The sequence below is a fragment of the Miniopterus schreibersii genome (assembly GCF_964146895.1).
Source record: "Miniopterus schreibersii genome assembly, chromosome: 9".
Lineage (NCBI taxonomy): Eukaryota > Metazoa > Chordata > Mammalia > Chiroptera > Miniopteridae > Miniopterus > Miniopterus schreibersii.
Genome location: NC_138118.1, coordinates 72,498,677 through 72,518,884, shown reverse-complemented (window position 1 = coordinate 72,518,884; position 20,208 = coordinate 72,498,677). Strand labels below are relative to the sequence as shown.

The 20,208-nt window shown below is 41.1% G+C and overlaps 1 protein-coding gene across 1 annotated transcript; it reads left to right on the top strand.

The window, feature by feature from the left end:
• The first annotated feature begins 2,885 nt into the window (after nt 1-2,885).
• On the top strand, nt 2,886-9,461 carry TOMM7 (translocase of outer mitochondrial membrane 7). The gene is made up of 3 exons (XM_081147683.1): nt 2,886-3,059; nt 4,567-4,615; nt 9,239-9,461. The coding sequence occupies exons 1-3, from the start codon at nt 2,957-2,959 to the stop codon at nt 9,252-9,254; spliced, it is 168 nt and encodes a 55-aa protein (XP_081003809.1). The 5' UTR covers nt 2,886-2,956; the 3' UTR covers nt 9,255-9,461.
• The last annotated feature ends 10,747 nt before the right edge of the window (nt 9,462-20,208 follow it).

Here is a 20,208-nt window from a genome sequence, read left to right as displayed (position 1 = left end):
GGGTATTTGAATGCAGCATTGCCACAAATGACTTCTCCTAAATCATGCTTTAAGCTTTAGAAAAATTATAATAGAACAATAACTAATCCACTTGTTCTCTCCAGAGATGTACATAACATGTGTGTTTCAGTCCTAACTGTTGACGTGACTGAATGTCTGTGTAATCATCACTATTCCATGCTGAAGTAAAGCAACAGGGCCTGCGGCTTCTCTTGCTACCATCCGGTGTCCTTTCTCCTCTCCTTGCCAGATGGAGCTTTCAGGTTGGGGCGGTGGCATCACACATGCTGTATCGAGAGCAGAATTATTCCATTTTTTCCATTGCTCACCCACACTCCTTTTAGAGCCTACGTTCTGCTAGACAGGGTGCAAGGTGCCTGGGAGGCTTGTCATATTAGTCAAGTAAACTTATTCAGACTCAACCATTTAAACTGGCTTTCGAGGTAAACATTCAGTCTATTTTTGTGAAAGGCCCAGTCTTTCAAGTTTCTGCTCCCTTCCCACTCCTCTCCATGGTATCTGCGAAAGGTATGTGGGGAGGTGCTTATGGCACAGGAGGGGAGACAGGCTGACACTAATTTGCCTTCCCACTGGCCTTTGCTGCAGTAAGGGCTGCCCTTGGACAGTGACCCTGATTATGACTCTTGCCAGCCCTGGGTCTTCTCTGGGGTTGGCTGCTGAAACCTGGAACCTGGTCACTGGTGATCACACTTACTCTTGGTTTAGGCAGGCCTGGTAACCACAGTGAATTAACTAGCTTTCCTGATATATTTATCAACTGGTTCTTGAGGTTCTCGTTTTGACTAAATGGAAGAGTTGGTTTCAAATCTTGGCAGGTCTGATCTCAGATCCATGTGACTTCTAAGCCTGCATACATAGCATTGTATTAAGATTTAATAGAACAAAGTGTGAAATGTATTCCTCGAGGAGCTTACAGACATATTGCATTAGTCTGTCCCTTACCCACTTTATGGTTATGTATGTAGTAGGTGCAGCCATTTCCTGGGAGGGCTTAGAATTAGAAAAAAATACCTTGAAAAAAGTTGATCTTTAAAACTCAAGCCAGTAAGAATGAAGAAATAAACAACAAACTATCAACAATAGTAATAGCGCCCAGCTGGGCGTGGCTCAGCGGTTGAGCATTGGCCTAGGATCCAGGAGATCGGGGTTCGATTCCGGGTCAGGGCACATGCCCGGGTTGCGGGCTGCAGCCGATCAATGACTCTCTCATCATTGATATTTCTATCTCTCTCTCTCTCTCCCTCTCCATTCCTCTCTCTGAAATCAATAAAGATATATTTAAAAAACCCCAAAAAACAATAGTAATGGCTTATCTTTGCTTAAGTCTTTACTTAGCTGGGCACTATATTTCAGGCTTATCTTTATCTTTGCAAGAACTGATTGAGATGGGCACTATTGTTTATCTTCTTCTGCAGATGAGAAAAGAGACTTGGAGATGTTAAACTACTTGACCATGATCATACGGCTCAGTGGTAGAGCCAGAATTCAAATGCAGAGCTTCTGCCCCTGGGTGCTGTGCCTAATCTTGACTTCATATTATTGTTTTCCCAAAGGTTAGTCACATGGACAAGTAACTTATGATATACTTGTCTTACTCTCTCTAACTAGGTCATAAAACCTTTAAGTGAGGGACTGCACCTCATTTTTTTGTTTTCCCACACAAGATCCATAGCATAGGGACATTGTCCGTACTCAATATTTCAGAATGAATAAATGCATAAAAGGCTTTTATGGCTTATCAATGTGTGTTAACAAGATTGATATTCAGATTCAAAAGTCAACAAACCAACTCTGTACCAGGCAGTGTGAGGTGGTGGTGCAAGCAGCATGAATTTTGGAAGATTATAAAGGATGTCTGGGAAGTGCCTGGCACAGAGGTGCACATACCCGACACTTTTCTTCATAGATTTACATGGTCTGATTTAATTTTTCTCACACACAACCTTGCTAGGTAGGATTAGTCAGCTCAGGCTGCTATAACAGAACACCACAGACTGGGTGACTTATAGAACAGAAATTTATTTCCTCACCGTTCTGGAGGCTCCAAGTCCCAGACCAAGGTGCAGGCAGAGGAGAGCCCGCTTTGTGGTCTATGGAAGGCCCCTTCTCACTGCATCCTCATGGCCTTTCCTCTGTGGGTGCAGTGGGGAGCGAGCTCTGCTGACTCTTTCTCTTTTCATAAGGACACCAGCCCTATCAGAGTAGGGTTCCCCCCCCCCCCTTATGGGACCTAAATTACCTTATTTAGCTTTAATTACCTCTGTGAAGGCTGATCTCCAAACCCCTCCAGTGGAGGCTGAGGCTTCAACATACTAAATTTTGGGGGGTGGGGAACACGATTCAGCCCCTAACAAATAGTTACTCCCTTCCCATTTTACAGATGTGGAAATAGATATTCTTGGAGGAGATGACTTTAAAAGGGGGCTGTGGAAAGGCATTTCTGGCGGAGGTAACAGCAAGAGATACGAGAGAATATGGTGCCTTTAAGGAATATTAGGTCGTGCATTGGATCTTGAATCTTTTATCCTAAAACCCAGTCCTTCTGAATTTAAATGTTTCTTCTATGTCAGGCAAGGAGCACCTGGAGATGCACTTTAAAAAGTGCGTAAGTCTGTGAAAAGGGAGAGGACGTCCCAAACGGAAAGAACTGTGCCTCCAGGACCCTGCAGCAGGCGCAACCAGGCGATTCCTAAGCTTTCAGGTGAACTTGAACCTCCGAGCGCGGAGAACCGGGCACGCATGCGCCTTCAATAGACCGTGCCGCGGGGGCGGGGCTGGCGAGGCCGGTGAAGGGCGACGAATTACGACCTCTGCTGGCGACGCTCACGACTCTTGCCGTAAAATCGCGTGCGGCGCCTGCGCACCTCCTTTCCTTTTTCGGATTCTCGGCTCGGTGCCTGCTGCGGGTCGTCGCCGTGCCGCCTGCGCCGTCACCATGGTGAAGCTGAGCAAAGAGGCCAAGCAGAGGCTGCAGCAGCTCTTCAAGGGCGGCCAGTTTGCCATCCGCTGGGGCTTTATCCCGCTCGTGATTTACCTGGGTCAGTGGGAGAAGAGCCTTGAGGAGACGGGAGGGAAGCGGGCGCGGAGGCTGCGACTCCATTTTTGGCTTCCAGGGCGGGAGAGAGAAACGTGACCCCGCGCGGCGGGTCCTGTGAGGCCGCCGGGGCCAAGCGGGGCCGGGCCACCTTGAGTTCAAGTTCCTGTTCCTACCTTTTAGTATTTTTATGGCCTGTAACCACTCATGTAATCCCTCCCATTCAGTTTTTAGGTCAGTAAAATGGAGGTGACATACTTTGCAGGATGGTTGGGAGAGTTAGAGTACCTGATGCCTGTGAAGGCGACACATTTCACTCTTTGGCGCCAAGGTGGGCTTTCGGGGCGGTGCCCTCGCCTCCCCGGGTGGGCCTGGCTGCAAGGAGGCCTGTCGACGGGGATACGGCACAGCCTTGAAGCAGGATTACAACAGTAGTTGTTGGCTGCCTGTGCTTTCTGACCTGTATGACGATGGGCGGGGGTGGTTTTTAGGACAGAACCCATTCTACAGGTGAGGAAGCCGAGGCAGAGAAGTTTTGTTCCTTTGCCTTTTGGCCACACAGCTGTTCAGCGAGCGAGCTATGAACTCAAGCAATGGGACAGCAAGACCCATACTCTTAACCTTTATGCTGTACTGCAGAGATTTGCTAAGCCCTCAGGCAATTATTTTCACCTAGGGCTGCACACTGGGACTTGATCCTGTTTCTAGCCTTGGGTAGTTTTTTCTCTTTGATCATATTGCGGGACTCAGGCAATGTAGTGGGAAGGAAAGAGCCCCAAGCGCTGTCCGTTTGAGCATTAAGTTTGACATTTTCTAAAACTCGGTTTCACACTTTAAAATTCTATGATTTTAACGAGGTGCTGCTTCCTTTTTGTTTTAGATGTCGTGCATTGCCTAAGAGAAAGTACACGCTTAGCCTTTGATTGTGCTGGACATTTTTTAGGCAGCTGTGGCTCCCATTTCCCCATTAACTGCAAGCCAGTGCATAATCTGGAAACTTAAGTATTCAGGACTTAAAGATATTTTTCCTCCCTTATTTTGAATACATTTTTTTTTTTTTTAATTTAAAAAAAGCCTTACTTTCCCAGATTTTAGTGACTTTGTATAAGTATCAAGGATTAGAGTAAATAGTTGACAGCCTGCTGTTAAAAAAAATCTTTTTGCTCTTTGTAGTCCTTCCTTCAGTGTGATTTGGTAGTTGTGATATCGTTTTTCTGGGAAATGACTAATGAAAAATAGGACATGCTAAGGGCTGCTGTGCTCAGTTATGCATATAGGAGGAAGAACGTAGTTTGTCTTCCTTACTGATTGGTCCTGGACATAATCTCATCTCTAATGAAGACTGGACCTTCTATAGCAGAGGCAAATTGAGATGAAGCTGGTAGATGGGGATATCATCCCAGCTACCCTAGGTTATTGAAAAAGAAGGTCTTGATTGCAAATTTTTTGTCTGCTGGGGTTTTAATTAGTATTTATTCTCTTTTTCTCTTCTCCCTCCTCCTGTCTCCCAGGATTTAAGAGGGGTGCCGATCCTGGAATGCCTGAACCAACTGTTTTGAGGTACTGTTCTTACAAATAAACATTTCAGGGCAAATGTTCATATATTAGTACTGGGTCGCTGGGAAGCAAAAGAGTAGCAGTGGTAGGCGTTGTAGTGGAGCTTTGCTAGTCACTATAGTTTGGGGCTGTTGGAAAACTGCAGCAGTTTTCAGACCAATTTAGCTTATGTTAGCAGGTAAGTACTCTCTCTCCCCTTCCTAGTTTTTATTTACTGTATCATGTCATAACCGTGGTGAAGCATTTTTTTTTAAAAAAGAACTAATTTATCATCCTACCACTTTAAAAGGTAAACTTTTTAATTTTCCATATTTCCGTCGTAATCTTATTCAGATAAATATTTTTTATATCATTCTAATAAGAGTACATAGGATTTTGTCCTAGCAGGGTTGGCTCAGTGGTTGGAGCGTCGGCCTGTGGACTGAGTGTCTCAGGTTTGATTCCGGTCAAGAGCACGTACCTTGGTTGCAGGCTTGATCCCCAGCCTCGGTCAGGGTGTGTCCCGCGGAGACAACCAGTTGATGCATCTTTCTCACAGTGATGTTTTTCTTTCTCTCTCTCTTCCACTGTCTCTGAAAAGCAATGGAAAAAATATCCTCCGGTGAGAATTAAAAAAAAAAGTACATAGGGCTTTATTTTCTTCACCTAAAATTTGAGTTGATATCCCATATATTTTCCAGTTGTTGATGACTTAGATTTTTCTGTTCTTCAATATTTTACATAACAATGTAATGAACATTTTTATGCACATAGATTTTATAGGTTTTGATTTATTTCCTTATGATAAATTCTCATGGGATTAATAAGTCAAAGGTATGAACACTTATGGCTCTGAAAATGCATTGTCACATTTCTCTCTCAGAAACAATCTTGCCAGTGTTTGATAAGCACTTGTGAAAACTACACACAGAGTATACATATTTATATACTGACACATACGTATATGTGTATACTTACGAAAACTATTCCTATGCATGTGTGCACATATGTATATATAAAGGCAGAATCGAGATCAGGCGGGTTTGCTCTGCAGAAGGGACTGATACTCTTGGCACTCTGATGGCCAGGGCCCCTGCACAGCTGCAGTGGGATTTCAGCTTGACCCCCTATTTTACAGACATTTCTTGTGGATTGCCCTAAAGACTTCTCACCAGCTATTCTAGGTCTTCAGTTTATTCAAACTGAAGCCATTTTTTCTAGAATGGGCAGAAAATAATAATAGCAATATTACTACTGTCACTTAACAATGTTTCATGTACTTTATATACAATATTTCTAATTGTCACTTCAGTCCTTTGGTCACAGCAGGTCACAGTCGGTAGGTGGTGGAGTATGTCTGTCTCCAAAGCCTGCTCTCTTTCTGCTGGGTCACATGGCCACCCCCAGATAATCTTACCTCTTACTGTACTTAGCACAATGCCATCTGATAGGAATTTCCTTCACCCCCTCTGCCTTGCCAGCCTCTTTTCTTTCTTTCTTTCTTTTTAAAATTTTTTTTTATTTTTTAAATATATCTTTATTGATTTCAGAGAGAGGAAAGGAGAGGGAGAGAGAGAGCTAGAAACATCAATGATGAGAGAGTCACTGATCGGCTGCAGCCCGCAACCCGGGCATGTGCCCTGACCGGGAATCGAACCCTGATCGCCTGGATCCTAGGTCGACGCTTAACCGCTGAGCCACGCCTGGCCGGGCGCCAGCCTCTTTTCTAAGAGGAAAGGGTTTTTTCCCTGAGGTTATCACCATATGTACCTCCAACTTGCCCATTTCTGCAGTTATTCTTTTCGCTAATAAAGTGCTTTAATAAATGGTCTTCACTCAGTGCTTTTTTTCCCGTCATTTCCCTCTCTCCCTCTAACTTGTATGGTTAACCTTCCTGTGATTGGCTTGTTAAAACCACTTTCAGAGATCACCACTACGTTCCTTTTTCCTTAGCCTTTACTCTTTGAAGTGCTGATTTCCTTTTTTGTTAAATGGGGACTTGAGGTAATGTATCTGCTATTTACTAGCTGATTGACCTTAGACCGGTTGTTTCCTTAGGGAAACATTATCAGATGTGGGTGACCTGGTCAAACTATGAACGTTTTCCAGGCACTGGCAGTTGACATCAGATATCCTTCTCCAAGAGACTATTAACCTTTCCAAGCCAAAGTTTCTTCTTTATAAGTCGGGTGTAATACCACTTCATATGATTGTCATGAAGATTGATTAAGAATGCTGTATGTAAAGTATTAACAGTACTTGGCAAGTAACATGTGAGCAGTAAACTGTTAATAGTAATTTTTCATCTTTGTTATGTGATCGCCTTTACTTCATTTCTTTCTCCTGTGGAAACTATGCTCTAGCTGCGAGATGCTCTTTGCCAGTCCCAGAATGAGCTGTGTGTTTTCATGTCTTCATCCATATGCCTGTGTTCCCTCAGCCTGGAATGCTCCTTCCCCTCAGTTTCCATGTAATGAAAGCCTACTTCTCGAAAAGCCCAATCTCAGATGTCACCTCTTCTCTGCGTCATTTCCCCCTTTTCCCAGCTGAAACCGCTCTGTTTTTGTGTTCCCATAGTATTCTTTTCTGTCATTCTCTGCCTTATGCTTGTTGTGTGCTTACATTATATTTTGTTTTGTAAGCACCTAAAGTAGCTGCCAACAAGTGTTGAATTAATCAGCCAGATGACCCTGACTTCTTGGTGGGCTTTTGGACAGGAATCTCTAATATTACATCTTGTGGTACGATTTTTAGACTGGACCTGCATGCTGGGAAATGGCTTTTTTTGTGGCCCAGGTGATCCAGGATGCAGGGGTGGGGATAGAATGTGCCCTTCTGTTTACTTTTTGGCTTCATTTATCCCACCAGGAGTTGACCCTAGTTGCAGACCAGGTGGAGCAACCACCCCCTGCTTTTTCATTTCCTCACCTTAGTGTCTTCTCATTGCTCCTTTCTGGTGCTGACTCCCTTTTCTGTCATTAAAGGCATCTGCTGGTTTCCTTCCAGGCGTATTTGTGTTTAGGAAAGAGCTGGCTGAGTGCCTAAAAAGGGTTACACAGTTAAAGCATTTCATGTACTGTGCTGTTTGTGCTGGGGAAACTGACTACAGAGGTCTTCCTGAGTTGCTTAGTTTGTACCCTGAAAGAAACGATGATATCTGCTGGGGTTTTTATTAGTGTAAAATTTATTGTTCATTAATATAAAGTTTGTTTTTTATGTATGAATTTATATAATACTTATGTAATAATTAGTTCATGATTTACTGGTTTTTCCTTTGCTACGTAGTTGGGTTCCTTGGGATTAGGACCCCATTCATTTTCTTTTTTTAAAAAAATATATTTTTATTGATTTCAGAGAGAGGAAGGGAGAGGGAGATATAGTAACATCAATGATGAGAGATTGTCTGCCTCCTGTACGCCCCATGCTGGGAATCGAGCCATGACCTCCTGGTTCATGGGTCCATGCTTAACTACTAAGCCACACCTGACCAGGCAGGACCACATTATTTTCGTGTCCTCTCACCCAGGATGGTGCATTGTACGTGGTCAGCAAATGTTGGGTGATACTGCCTTATTTAAAATGCCATGTGAATGAGTAAGGGCAATATCTTAGTAAAACATCATTTAGGCAAAATCATCTATCAACACTAAAGTTAACCAAGAGAATCGCTGTTCCCATTACTTGCATAAGGCCAAAGAAGATTTTCTTTCTCTTGATTTTGGATGCTCATTTCTGTTGAGGAGGAGATCTTAATGGATGAATAATTTATTTTCGTATCTTAACTGTATTCAGAAATACTTGGGGTCTCATGGGAGATTTTAATACACTTTTGAAAATTGGAAATAGATGCATATTGGTTTTTTTCTCAGGCAAAGGGAAAATACTCTGTAAAAATAAACTACAGAATTCTCGAATTGTCATTTTGTAATGCAATTTTATTGCCATATTACTAGAAATCACATTTTTAATCAACAGGATTTAAAAATAAAATATCTCTTGTCTCCTTCCTGGGTCCTGTTTGCTTAGTTAGCAGATGATTCAGGAGTTTGGGCAAGTTAGTGGCTGGAGTGTTTGGGGTAAGAATTTGTTGAGGCAGAAATGAAGGCTGATTGCTCTTGGGATGTGTATGGACTAAGGGTTAAGAGCACCTGGGTCACATCCCACTCTGACACTTACAATATGTAACCATTTCAAAGCCTTGGTCTCAACATCTTTAAAATAGGGATCATAATTAGGAGTTGTGAACTTTGTGTACAGCATCTGACCTGTAGAAAGCACCCAGTAAATGTTATTCTTAATTTTACTGATGTTGCATCTAGTAATATAGCTTTTTTTTCTGGGTTCATCAGTCCTTCATGTTAATGAAAATCATTATCATTTATCTTTTATTGACCTCGACTTACATATTCCTTTTTGTTTATGTAACAGGTAACCACACTCAAAACTAATAAAATTGTATCTCTTTAAATACAGGTTTCTATATTTGATTTTTTCCCCTCAGTGAGATTGATCCTTATCTTCTAGTAACTCTGAATTTGGTAAATGAGTAAAAACAGATGTGAATGTATAAAATCTTCTAGTTCTTGAACTATGTAAGAAGTTTTACTTTGGGGTTTAATTTATTTCTCCTCTTCACAAACATTTTAGCTTACTTTGGGGATAAAGGACTGTTTGGTCATCGGGATTTGGAAGCAGTCAATGGACAGTAGCAACATGGAAGGTGTGCGCTCGGCTGGGATAACAGATGGGACATCGTTCCAACGTTCACCAAATGAATGGCACAGGTCTCGTCTCAGATGCAACTATCGCAGAGTGGAACCTCTACTGATTTATTTATGGTAGACTATCAAAATAAATGTTTTTAACAATGTTTTGTGTTGAGTCCTTTTTGAATTGAACACAGTAGGACTGTTAGGTAAAAATTTAGCCTTTTAGTACTTTTTCAAAACAGGGAATCTATATTTGTGCCTCAATGCTACCTTAAAAAGTTGGAGAATTTCTTAACACATGGATTCCAGTTTCCCTGTGCATTGAATTAATAACTTCCTTGGGATGTTCTGAGGTAGTGAAAATAGAAACAGCTCTCAGTTTGTGACCAACTGGACCTTTACTTCCTGCACTGAATTGGAGTACAGTTCTGAGTGAAAGAAAGGGGTTCTATGGCTCTGTTGGAAGTTGATGGGAATGACTTCAGGGAGTGTATATCTGATTTATTTGTGAGTTAATGTGAGTCTAAAGTTTCCCTCGGTGGTAGTTGGAAAGTAGAGCTGGCTGGGCAAGGCCCATTGAGAGCTACACAGAATAGTAGCACTTTCTGTTTTCTAATAGAAGAAAAGGTGGTTAATAAATAATGGGAACTAGTTTTCAGTTCTAGATCCTGGTTTCCTGGGAGCTTTACCTGTATTTGAACCCTATTTATATTTAGCTTTTTCCGTAAGTCTAACAAAATAGATTTACTTAGTGTTGGGAATTGTAATTAATGTAGGAAAGTAGGCCTGGAATAAGATATGACATTGTTTGAATGTTTTTAAACGTCCAGTGTTTAAGTAGAGAGTGATCATGAATGTCATTTCAGGTGACTGGGGTTGTCATTACCAGAAAGTTCTTCCTTATTTCTAATGTAAAACCTTAGCTATTTAAACCTATTTCCCAAGCTTTGTTACCTTTTCCATGGAGACGTAGGAGACTATTATGGAAGCCTATTGCATAAGGGGATTTTAAAGTGGAACTTTTGAGAGCTAGCTGCAGGAAACCAATTTTGGTAAGCACTTAATATAATTGCTTCAACATCATGAATCTCAGCACATAGGATTTTGCTAAAAAAAAAACTTAGTTTAAAAAAACAACTCTTAGTTTTAAATCTCAGAATTGCTTAAGATTGTGGCCCTTTCTTCCCCCTGACCTTCCTTTCTGTTAAATTTTAGTATCAGTGAATTTTTGTTTAGTTAGGATTTTGGTATATATTTATTTCCTTCCCTTTCTCATTCAGGATTTCTAGAAATTGAGGAAGTGAAGCCATGGGCAGGTGTCCATTTTGATAAAATATTAACATGGATAGCAAACATAACTGTTTTTATATTTTACAGGTTAACTTGTAGCTGTCTCTAAAACTAAGTTGATTTTAAATAAAGGAATCCAGAATTAAGTTATAAGGAACCAGTTTCCTGATCTCACATCTCAGGAAGTTAAGGAACAGAGTTTAAGTTCTTATTTAAGACACAGGATAGGGCTGAGACTAGTACACGCTTTAATGTGTGTATATATCTTAAATTTGTGAACTGATTATAGCTAAGCTCCTACATTTCATTGAATTTTAGTTTTTAGGACAGTGCAATCCAGTTCCAGAAGTGTTGGTCTCTGTTCTGTGCTGGACACTAGAGAGTCCTTAAGATTATCCCTGACCTGGATTTTCTTAGGCAAAAACATTGAGCTGAGAGGAACTGAGTCCTGGCCCTGCCACTTAGTTCCTACCCTTGGTGAAGTCACTTAATCTCTAGGCTTCAGTTTCTTCCACAGAATAGGAATAATACTTGCCCCAAGGTGTTATCTTGTAAACCAGTGGTTCTCAGCTGATCCCAGGCTAGCATCCCCTAGGGTCTTATTATAAATGCACATTTCCAGATATGAAAACAGTGAAGCCCAGCAATATCTGTATTTTAGTTATTTCAACCATTATTTTAAACTCATTTTGTGACAATTAGGAAGTGGTATGCAGCGTAAGAAATGATAAAGATCAAGACAGCTTTATTTTTTAGTTGATAACAGTCGTTAATGAGAAATATAATTGGTGTAACTTGGCTTAATCTTATTTTTCTTGATTATTTTTTGGTTATAGTTCCTTTTAAGTAAAAAGAGGCCCTAATAAATAGTGTTGACGTGGGTGGGTAGCTAGATTATTAGAACATTCAAATGCTTTGAAGAGAACTCCCACAAGTTATTTTATACTGAAAAGGTCTCCACAGAACTATTAGTTTTATTTCTTTTTATTAAGAGAGCAAGACTTCTCTCTGAAAGTCTGTAGCTGCAGGAAATTCAGCATACGTCAATCCTTTTTGAAAAACTCAGTTGGAAGGAAGTCTGTTACTGTGGTGTTGCTTCTGATTAGGTCAGAGAATGCCTAGCATATGCACAGATGTAGAAATGATGGCAAACAAAATTGGTCCAATCTAAAATAGCACTTTGAAAACAACAAATTAGGACACATGGGGGTGAATCTAAAAGTATTTTTAATGTTATGCACTCTGAGATTACTTGAGTTTTGACTGTTTAAGAATGTTAATTCTAGCTTTTGACATCTTTGCTGGTGACTATAAATCACACAGCTTAAAATTTCCTGAATACAGATTTATTTAAGATTGCTTAATGGCTGTCAGGCTACTATTGCAAATTGGAGAGTGCTAAATATGTGCTTTTCTGCAAAAGCAGAGAATCCTCTTTTAGTTGCAGAAAAGGGCCTTGGCAATAAAATAGCCCAGCATCCTTTGTGGCAGCTTCTAAAATGACTTCCAGTGAGCCCGCCTGGCGCCCTGGTGTTCACACCTGTGTTAGGTTGCTAGGGCTGCTATAACAAAATAACTCACAGGCTGGTGACTTGAACACAGAAATGTATTTTCTCTCAGTGAGACAGCCATCTACAAGGCAAGAAGAAAGGCTGGAGGAGAAACCAAACCCATTGACACCTTGATCTTAGACTTCAGCCTCTAAAACTGCTCTGATAGTTTATTCCAACAGTGTGATTTATGGTGAGCATCTGTTTATGTTCACCTGGGACCTTGGGCCACACTGTATCAGCTTGACCTCTGGTGAGGACTGGAGACTGAGTAGCTAAGGTCAGTCATGTGCTTGCTCCACAAAAAACATTGTTATCAATCCTCAGGTGAGCTTCCTAGTAGGCAGTGCTTCACGCATGTCGCATATCACTTCTGAGGGAATTAAGCACCATCTGGGTGACTCCACTGGGAGAGGACAACTGGGAACTTGCACCTGGTTTCTCCTGGACTCTGCCCTATGTGCCTTTTTCCTTTTCTGATTTTAATCTGTACACTTTCACTGTAATTTGCAGTAATCCATCACCATGAGTATAATAGCTTTTCTGAGGGCTGTGAGTTCCTCTAGTGAGTCCTGGAACATGATGATGGTCTTGGGGACCCCCAAACACTCCTATTACATGGCTTTCAGCAGTTTAAGTATTTCACTTCACTCTTGCATGGATTCTGAGGAGTTTGATGCCATTTTTTTTTAATCCTCACCAGAGGATATTTTTTTCCCATTGTTTTTTCAGTGAGTGGAAAGGAGGGAGGGAGAGGGAGGGGGTGGGGGAGAGGGAGGGGGAGAACCATCGATGTGAAAGAGACACATTGAACCCGGGACCCTTCAGCCTGCAGGCTGGTGCTCTGACCGCTGAGCCAAACTGGCCAAGGTTTGATGTTATTTTTGTTTTTCTCTATTGGCAAGGAGTTCTTTTCCTCTGGCTTTTTTCAAGTTTTTCTCTGTCATTGATTTTCTGCAGTCTGAGTATGATATGCCTAGATGTAGGTGTGTGTGTGTGTTTTTAAATATATCTTTACTGATTTCAGAGAAATGAAGGGAGAGGGAGAGAGAGAGAAACATCAATGATGAGAGAGTCATTGATTGGCTGCCTTCTGCACGCCCCCCACTGGAGATCGGGCCACAACCCGGGCATGTGCCCTGACCAGGAATTGAACTGGGATCTCCTGGATCCTAGGTTGATGCTCAGCCGCTGAGCCACGCCTGGCCGGGCGGTAGGTGTTCTTTTTGTTTGTTTGTTTTTAAAATATTTATCCTGTTGTTATCTGGACTTTGGTGTCTGTCATTAATTTTGAATATCTCAGTATTATTAATTCAAATATTTTCCTCCCTCCGGGTTGGTTAGGTGTTTGTGAAACCCAAGTTTGTTAGGCTCAGGCAAAATAGTTTCCCTTGAGGGCAGGCTTCTGTTACGGAGAACAGAATACTCTCTGCGTATTTCAAAATGATTGTATTTCCCCTCCTCCTGCTGGAAGCACTGGGGAATTTCCCCCCAGTCTTTACTCTGAGAACCTAGTGGGGTTCCTGGAGGTAAAATAATGTAAGTAGGAGACTCTCCTAAGACTGGGCCCTTCAGAGTTTTTAACTCTCAAGCCTGTCTACACCGAGCCTCCTTACTGGTACTGGTTCCAGCAGTGGGCTTCTGCTCCTGGTTAGCTGTGATTCTGTTTGCCTTTCTGTCCAGTTTTGGGGCTGTGATTTGCCCTGTGACCTCAGCTCTCTGATAGATGTAGGAAGGGTTCTTGATTATCCGCTTGTTCTGAGGACAGGAGTGATGACTTCTAAGCTTTTAAATGTTGAACTAGAAACTAGAAATCTTCATTACACCTCTAAATTAACACACATTAGCTTCTTAGGTTGTCTTCTTAAAGCAATATGGATTCTAAGTGGATGCTTCTAGTTTCCCACAATGGGAAAATATTTGTTATAATGACAAGGAAAATAAAACAGCAGGGTACAGATTCATATGAAATCTGACCTTAACACACTTTTCAGAAAAGCACAGAAGAAAGACTGGAAGGCATTACACCCAGATATTAATGATGAATGCATATTGACCATGGTATATTGGATGATATGTTATTTCTTCTTTACTTCCACCTTAAGCATATATGGCTTTAAAGAAAAACTTGCAAAAACTTGAAAGGTCTATTTTCCTGTGAAGTGGTTATGAAATAAGTAACCAGGTACCCTAATTTGGGGCATATGCTTAGTGAGATAGCTTATTTAATATATGTTGATTATCACAAACACGTTAGACAGTGTGTTGAAGAAATGAGTCTCATCCTTGCTGTTGCTATAAGTTGACCATTCCATATTGTGTTTGTCTTTGTTTCCTTAATTCAGTCAGTGGGGTGGGTAATGTCTGATGAACTGAGAGGGCTTGATTTGCGTTGGCTGTTTTTCAGTCTACCTGGAAAAAGCAGCAGGGCGAACTCCTCATTGTGTGGGATGGTTGTGGAGAGCCGTGGGCACACATGCTGCCGCTCTCAGGCCAGCCTGATAAGAATAATGTAATCTGTAACTTAATTGACATTGTTGAACTTCTAATCAAAAGCAAATAGCATAGTATATGTTGCCTGAATGAGTATTGCTGAGATGTATTTCCGAAACTCACCTACTGAGATGCTAAGTAATTCCCCCACACTCCTGCTGATGCCCTATTAATCCTAGAAGTCTGTAACTTCCAGGAGCACTTTATAACTTCATCTCCTTGCTTTTGTCTTCTTGTAGGTTGTTCAAGAACAGGACTGATTTGAGCTCATGACATCTTTCTGATATTTTCCCTTTGGTATGTGTAAAACTGAGTGATAATATGTGGCTCTCTTTCTTTAATTCTGACTGCAGTGCCTTCCTTTTACTTTGGTCCCCTCCTTTGAATCTTTTCCTTCCTTTGCCCTTGCTGCCATTTGGGCCCTCATCTCTCCTTGGCAGTCACAACCTTTCCTGTGTTTGCCTTCATTCTGTCCATCTCATGCCTTCAAATTGTCCTCAGTAAACTTCCTCAGACATGCTGTTCACAAACTTGAGATGGCTCATGATTGCCTGGCTATAAAGTTCAATCCAACAGAGCACCGTAGTGTCCCCACCTGTCCTAGCCTTGTTCCCCAAAGTGGTACCTCACCCCATGGTGCAGCCAAACTGGAGTTCTTGGCATCTCTAGAACCCTCCGCTCCTCTGTGTCTTTACTCTTCCTCCTAACTGAGCCCAGGAGGCCCTCTCCTCATTTCTGCTGCCCAAATCTGGTCTCTAGAAGCTGGTCCGGTGTGAACACACGAAGCCATCTGTGATTCTTGTCCTATCTCCATCTTGGACATGCACCAGTGTTTCCTCTACGACCCCATTGTGCTTTTCCGTAAAACGAAGTCTCTGCGTTAAGGCCTAGTTATTCTTATGCAGGCTTATTTCACCCACAAGTTTATAAAATTCTGCAGTGATCGAAACTAGCATGGTCATATTTGTCTCTTCAAAGTGCTAGGCAGGCGTTGTCACTTCTGAACTAATTAGCATAGCACCTCGTGGTTTACAAAGTTTTTGACACACATCTGTTCTATCCTTTGGCCGGACCAACTCTCACAGGTAGGCTGAGCAGGTATTGTCATCATTTCATAGATGAAGTTACTAGGGTGCCAAGCAAGAGACAAAAAAAAATTGGATGCCTGCTACAGACCAGACACTGCTGTGAGCATTATCTCACGTAATCTGCACAGCAACCATGTGGGGTGGGTGTTATCGTCTGCTCATTATTGATGGGGAAACTGAAGTTATTCCCAGAGAAGCTGAGAATATCAAGTAACTGAAAGTAACAGACTGGAGACTCAGGTGCTTGTTTTCTAACAAATGGTTCATGCCTTTTTCTTTTTCAATCCTCATCTGAGGATATTTTTCCCACTGCTTTTCAGAGAGTGGAAGGGAGAGAGAGAGAGAGAGAGACATCCATGTGAGAGAGACACACATTGATTGGTTGCCTCCTGAATGGGCCCCACGGGATCGAGTCTGCAACTGAGGTACATGCCTTTGGCTGTAATGGAGCCCGGAACCCTTCAGTCCTAGGGCTGATGCTCTAACCACTGAGCAAAAATGGCTAGGGCTCTTTTTTAAGTTTCTTTATCTTTATTGTTGAAAACATTACAGATGTCCCCTTTTTTATCCCCATTGATCCCCTCTACCCTGCATCCATCCCACCCCCAGGCTTTCCCCATACCAATGTCTGTGTCCATGGGTTATGCTTATAAACATATAAGTTCTTTGATTAATCTTTCCCTAGCCACTCCCCCCTCCCAACCTTCCCTCTGAGTCTGTTCCATGCTTCTATGTCTCTGGGTCCATTTTGTTCATCAGTTTATTTTGTTCATTCTATTCCACATATAAGTGAGATCATATGACACTTGTCTTTCTCTGACTGGATTTTTTCACTTAGCATAATACTTTCTAGTTCCCTCCATGCTGTGCCAAAGGATAAAAGATCCTTCCTCTTTACAGCTGCGTAGTATTCCATGGTGTGAATGCCCCACAGCTTTTTTATCCACTCATCTACTGATGGGCACTTGGGCTGTTTCCAGATCTTAGCTATTGTAAATTGCGCTGCTATGAACATAGGGGTGCATAAGTTCTTTGTGATTAGTGTTTCAGGATTCTTAGGATATATTCCTAGAAGTGGGATCACTAGGTCAAATGGCAGCTCCATTTTTAATCTTTTGAGGAAATGCCATACTGCTTTCCATAGTGGCTGCACCAGCCCCACCAGCAGCGTACTAGGGTGCTCCTTTCTCCACACCCTCGCCAGCACTTGTAGTTCGTTGATTCGTTGATGGCAGCCATTCTGACAGGTGTGAAGTGACACCTCATTGTGGTTTAATTTGCATCTCTCTGATGATTAGCGATGTTGAGCATTTTTTCATATATCTCTTAGCCATTTGTATGTCCTCTTTGGAGAAGTGTCTATTCAGGTTCTTTGCCCATTTTTTTAATTGGATTGTTTGTCTTCCTTTTGTTAAGTTGTATGAGTTCCTTATATATTTTGGATATTAACCCTTTATCAGATGTGTCTGGCAAATATGTTCTCCCATACAGTGGGCTCCCTTTTTGTTTTGTTGATGGTTTTCTTTGCTGTGCAGAAGCTTTTCATTTTGATGCAGTCCCATTTATTTATTTTCTCCTTAGTTTTTCTTGCCCTAGGAGATGTATCAGCAAACATATTGCTATGAGAGGTGTCTGATACTTTGCTGCCTATGTTTTCCTCTAGGATTTTTGTGGGTTTATATCTTACATTTAAGTCTTTTATCCATTTTGAGTTTACTTTTGTGTATGGTGTAAGTTGGTGGTCTAGTTTCATTTTTTTGCATGTACCTGTCCAATTTTCCCAACACTATTTATTGAAAAGACTGTCTTTACTCCATTGTATGTTCTTACCTCCTTTGTCAAGTATTAATTGACCATAATGGCATGGGTCAATTTCTGGGTTCTCTGTTCTGTTCCACTGATCTATATGTCTGTTCTTGTGCCAGTACCAGGCTGTTGTGATTACAGTGGCTTTGTAGTATAACTTGATATCTGGTATTGTGGTCCCTCCAACTTTGTTCTTCTTTATCAAGATTGCTGTGGCTATTGAGGGTGTTTTGGTTCCATATACATTTTTGAAGTGTTTGTTCTATATCTGTGAAATATGCTGTTGGTATTTTAATAGAGATTGCATTGAATTTATAGATTGCTTTGGGTAGTATGGACATTTTAATGATGTTAATTCTTCTAATCCACGAACATGGTATATTTTCCCATTTGTTTATATCTTCCTCTATTTCTTTTTTCAGTGTCCTGTAGTTTTCTGAGTAAGGGTCTTTTATGTCTTTGGTTAAGTTTATTCCTAGGTATCTTATTTTTTTAGTCGCAATGGTAAATGGTATTTTTTTTTTGTTTCTCTTTCTGAAAGTTCATTATTTGTGTATAAAAATGCCATCAATTTCTGGGTGTTAATTTTGTATCCTGCTACCTTGCTGAATTCATTTGTTAAATCTACTAGTTTTTTGGTGGAGTCTTTAGGATTCTCTTTGTACAATATCATGTCATCTGCAGATAATTACAGTTTTGTTTCCTCCTTTCCAATTTGGATGCCTTTTATGTTTTCTTCTTGTCTGATCGCTGTGGCTAGGACTTCCAGTACTATGTTGAATAAGAGTGGTGAAAGTAGACACCCCTGTCTTGTTCCTGTTCTTAGGGGAAATGGTTTTAATTTTTGCCCACTGAATAAGATTCTGGCTGTAGCTTTGTCAGATATGGCCTTTATTATGTTGAGGCATGATCCCTGTATTCCTACTTTGCTGAGAGTTTTTATCAATAATGGGTGTTGGATTTTATCAAATGCTTTTTCTGCATCTATTGATACAATCATGTGAATTTTGTCTTTCAATTTGTTTGTGTGATGTATCACGCTTATTGATTTGCAAATATTGTAGCAGCCTTTCATCACTGGAACAAATCCCACTTGGTCATGGTATATGATCTTTTTAATATATTGCTGGACCCTATTTGCTAATATTTTTTTGAGGATTTTAGCACCTATGTTCATCAGGGATATTGGCCTGTAATTCTCTTTCTTTGCAGTGTCTTTATCTGGTTTTGGAATTAGGCTAATGCTGGCCCTGTAAAAAGAATTTGGAAGTGTTCTTTCCTCTTAGATATTTTGAAATAGTTTGAGGAGGATAGGTGTTAATTCTTCTTTGAATGTTTAGTAAAACTCCCCTGTGAAGCCATCCGGGCCAGAGCTTTTGTGTGCTGGGAGCCCTTTGATTTATTGTTGCAGGTATTACAGATGCCTCTTTTATCCTCACTAACCCCTTCTGCCCCACAGGCTCATGCCTTTTTCCACTGAGGGGTGTCCCTTTCTCTAATGTGTCACTGAAGATAGTGAAATGTGATTAGCAAGTGTGGCTTCTCTTTAATATTTAGCCTATACATTTTGAGGCCGGAATGGGTGTCAAATCAGCCTGGGGCTTTGGACTTTGGAAGAGTTGCAGCAGGACATCGGTGTCCAGCAGGGGGAGTGGGAGAGCAGCATCTGCTGGTAAAAAGGGTCTGAGCTAAAGACTACGAAATCAACAAAACGCAAAGACAACCTGCTGAATGAGAGGAAATATTCTCCAATGACACATCCAACAAGGGGTTTATATTGAAAATATATAGTGAATTCATACAACTTAACACCAAAAAAAAAAAAAATCCAATTACAAAATGGTCAGAGGATCTGAATAGACATTTCTCCAAAGAGGACATAGAGGTGGCCAATAGACATATGAAAAGATGCTCAACATCACTAGTAATCACAAAAATGCAAATTAAAATCACAATGAGATATCACCTCACACCTGTCAGAATGGCTGCCATCAACAAATCAACAAACAAGTGTTAGAATGTGGAGAGAAGGGAGCTCTCGGGCACTGCTGGTGGGAATGCAGACTGGAGCAGCTGCTGTGGAAAGCAGAATGGAGGTTCCTCAAAAAATTAAAAATGGAACTACCATATAAACCAACAATTCCACTTCTGGGTATTTTTTCGAAAAAATCCACAACACTAATTTGAAAAGATATGTGAGTCCCTATGTTCATTGCAGCATTATTTACAGTAGCCAAGATATGGAAGCAGCCTAAATATCCACTGATAGAGGAATGGAAAAAGAGGATGTGGTACATACATACAATGGAATATTAATTACTCAGCCATAAAAAAAATGAGAGCTCGCCATTTGTCACAACATGGATGGACCTAGAGGGTATTATGCTAAGTTAAATAGAGAAAGACAAATACCGTATGATTTCATGTATATATAGAATCTAAAAAACAAAACAAACAAAACAGGAACAAATGCATAGGTACAGAGAACAAATGGGTGGTTGCCGGAGGGGAGGGGGGTTGGAGTGATGGGTGAAAAAGATGAAGGGATTAAGAAGTACAAAATGGCAGTTATAAAAATAATCACAGGAATATAAAGTACAGCATAGGGAATATAGTTAATAATATTGTAATAGCTATGTATGCGGTCAGGTGGGTACTAGACTTATCGGAGTGATCATTTC

What these genes read in the sequence shown, in the direction of transcription:
- TOMM7 (XM_081147683.1), top strand. Translation starts at nt 2,957, where the DNA reads ATGGTGAAGCTGAGCAAAGAGGCCAAGCAGAGGCTGCAGCAGCTCTTC. An exon ending in CCCGCTCGTGATTTACCTGG is followed by an intron (nt 3,060 to 4,566) that starts GTCAGTGGGAGA and finishes CCTGTCTCCCAG; the next exon opens with GATTTAAGAGGGGTGCCGAT.